Source organism: Populus alba, chromosome 4 (genome assembly GCF_005239225.2).
Source record: "Populus alba chromosome 4, ASM523922v2, whole genome shotgun sequence".
Classification (NCBI taxonomy): domain Eukaryota; kingdom Viridiplantae; phylum Streptophyta; class Magnoliopsida; order Malpighiales; family Salicaceae; genus Populus; species Populus alba.
The window spans coordinates 15,854,025-15,856,247 of NC_133287.1; the positions used below are offsets into that span (position 1 = coordinate 15,854,025).

General features: G+C 33.2%; 1 protein-coding gene across 1 annotated transcript; it reads left to right on the forward strand.

Moving 5' to 3' along the window:
• Positions 1-440: 440 nt before the first annotated feature.
• LOC118050698 (probable carboxylesterase 5) lies at positions 441-1,613 on the forward strand. The gene has a single exon (XM_035061120.2). It carries the CDS (start codon positions 527-529, stop codon positions 1,460-1,462), a length of 936 nt encoding a protein of 311 aa, XP_034917011.1. The 5' UTR covers positions 441-526; the 3' UTR covers positions 1,463-1,613.
• The last annotated feature ends 610 nt before the right edge of the window (positions 1,614-2,223 follow it).

Below are 2,223 nucleotides of genomic sequence, written 5' to 3' on the forward strand. Positions count from 1 at the left end.
TTGAAAAGGTAAATTAAAAAAAAAAGTTATAAATTATAATTTTTTTCATAATAAAGAGATATAGAGTAGATACATTTATAATTTATATTAATTAATTAAATATTTTCAAATCTAATACAGTAATAAAAACACAATATAAAAAATAACTCAATACAATACTAACTAGAAATAAGCTATAAATTAATTTTAAGGATAACTTAATTAGTTAGATCTTGAATTTATTTTTTAATAATTATAAGTTTGAATTTTCTTAGAATCATTAAAAACTTATATAGTTATTAACTTCAAGAATTATAAAAATAATGCAAGTATACATAAATTAGTTTTAAAATTATTATATTAATAAAAAAAAAAAAAAAAAGAAGAAGAAGAAAAAAGTCCCAACGTCATGTTAATAAAAAAAGAGAGAGAAAAAGCTATAAAGCTAGCATCTCTACCTCCGGTCCCGCACAGTATTTAAATAATAATAGAAGAACACATCCCCGTTTCTCAAATATTCTTGCTCTGTTGTTTCTTATCTGAAATAATGGATTCGTCAAACTCCAACGAAATTGTTCATGAGTTCTCCCCCTTCTTTCGCATTTACAAAAATGGCAAGGTGGAGAGAATCACAGCTGACAGAGAAACTGTACCACCATCCAATGACCCTCTAACAGGAGTCCAAACCAAAGACACCGTAGTCTCACAAGAAAACAGCCTGTCTGTCCGTCTTTTTATCCCCAAAATCACAGATCCAACCCAGAAGCTTCCTCTCCTGATATACATCCATGGCGGTGCATTTTGCATTGAGTCTCCTTTCTCTTCTCTATACCATAACTACCTCACCGATTTAGTCCACAACGCTAATGTTATAGCCGTGTCCGTCCAATATAGAAGAGCCCCAGAGCACCCTCTCCCTGCAGCATATGATGATTCATGGGCTGCAATCCAGTGGGTTGCTTCACATGTAAATGGTGAAGGGTCTGAGTCCTGGCTTAATGAGCACGCAGATTTTGATAGAACCTTTTTGGCTGGTGATAGTGCTGGTGCTAATATTGCTCATAACATGGCTGTGAGAGCTGGATCTACGAAAGGCCTAAACGGGGTTAAAATTGTTGGTGTGGTTTTGGTGCACCCATTTTTTGTTAACAATGAACCGGATACTTTTAGTCCGGTGATAGAGTTTATCTTTCCTTCTGTTAGAATCTATGATGATCCCAGGATTAACCCGGCCGGCGCAGGTGGGGCGGAGCTGGCTAGCTTGGGGTGCGCTAGGGTGCTAATTTTTGTTGCTGGCAAGGATAGGCTAAGAGACAGGGGAGTCCGTTACTACGAGGCACTGAAGAGGAGTGGGTGGGGTGGCATGGTGGAAATTGTGGAGACGGAAGGAGAAGATCATGTTTTCCATCTGATGAACCCTAATTGTGCCAAGGCTAGGGTCATGATGGAGAAGGTTGTTTCCTTCATTAATCACGGTCGTTAGGTCCTTTCCTTTTCTTCCATGCTTTCCGTGCTGTATCTTTGAATTTTCTTCAGTAATTTGTATTTCATGTTAGAGTGCTATTGTTCCAGAGACATATTTGTGTAGATGATTAATCTACTGTACTAAGTCACCAATCAACTTTCTTTTTCTTTTTCTTTTTTCTTTTTTTAATGAAGCGTTAATTAATATTGATTTGAAGTTCTTAATATCTTATGATTAATCTAGTGGAATTAATTACATCGGGTTAAATTAGGTAATTAAGTTCTTACTGCATCCATTGGATTTGACTGAATTAATTACTTTATTAATTAAGTTTTTGCTGCATCCTTTGGAAATTGATGAAATGTAAAGAGTAGAGTAAAATACATTGTCTCATAAAATGAAATGACATAAATACAAGGCGAATTTTGAGGAATTTTTTTGTAATGTTTAATCTAGATGGAAATGGTAAAATAAGGAACTAAAACTAGAAGTAGAAACTAGAAATAGTGCTCATAATTTTTTTTAATTTTTTTAATTATGTGATTTTCAGATTAGTTTACATGTATCTTAAATAATCTCCTAAGATCTTGAAGTTAATAACTATATAAGTTTTTAATGACCCTAAGATTTATAACAAACACAAAACCTCAATAGCTAAATTATACCTTTTAAAAAAAAAATTTATTATTTGTTTTTATTAATATGGATATCCGAGCTAACTTGCATGTATCTCGATTAATTTCATGGGTCATGAAGTTAATGCAATCATAAAAAAAAAA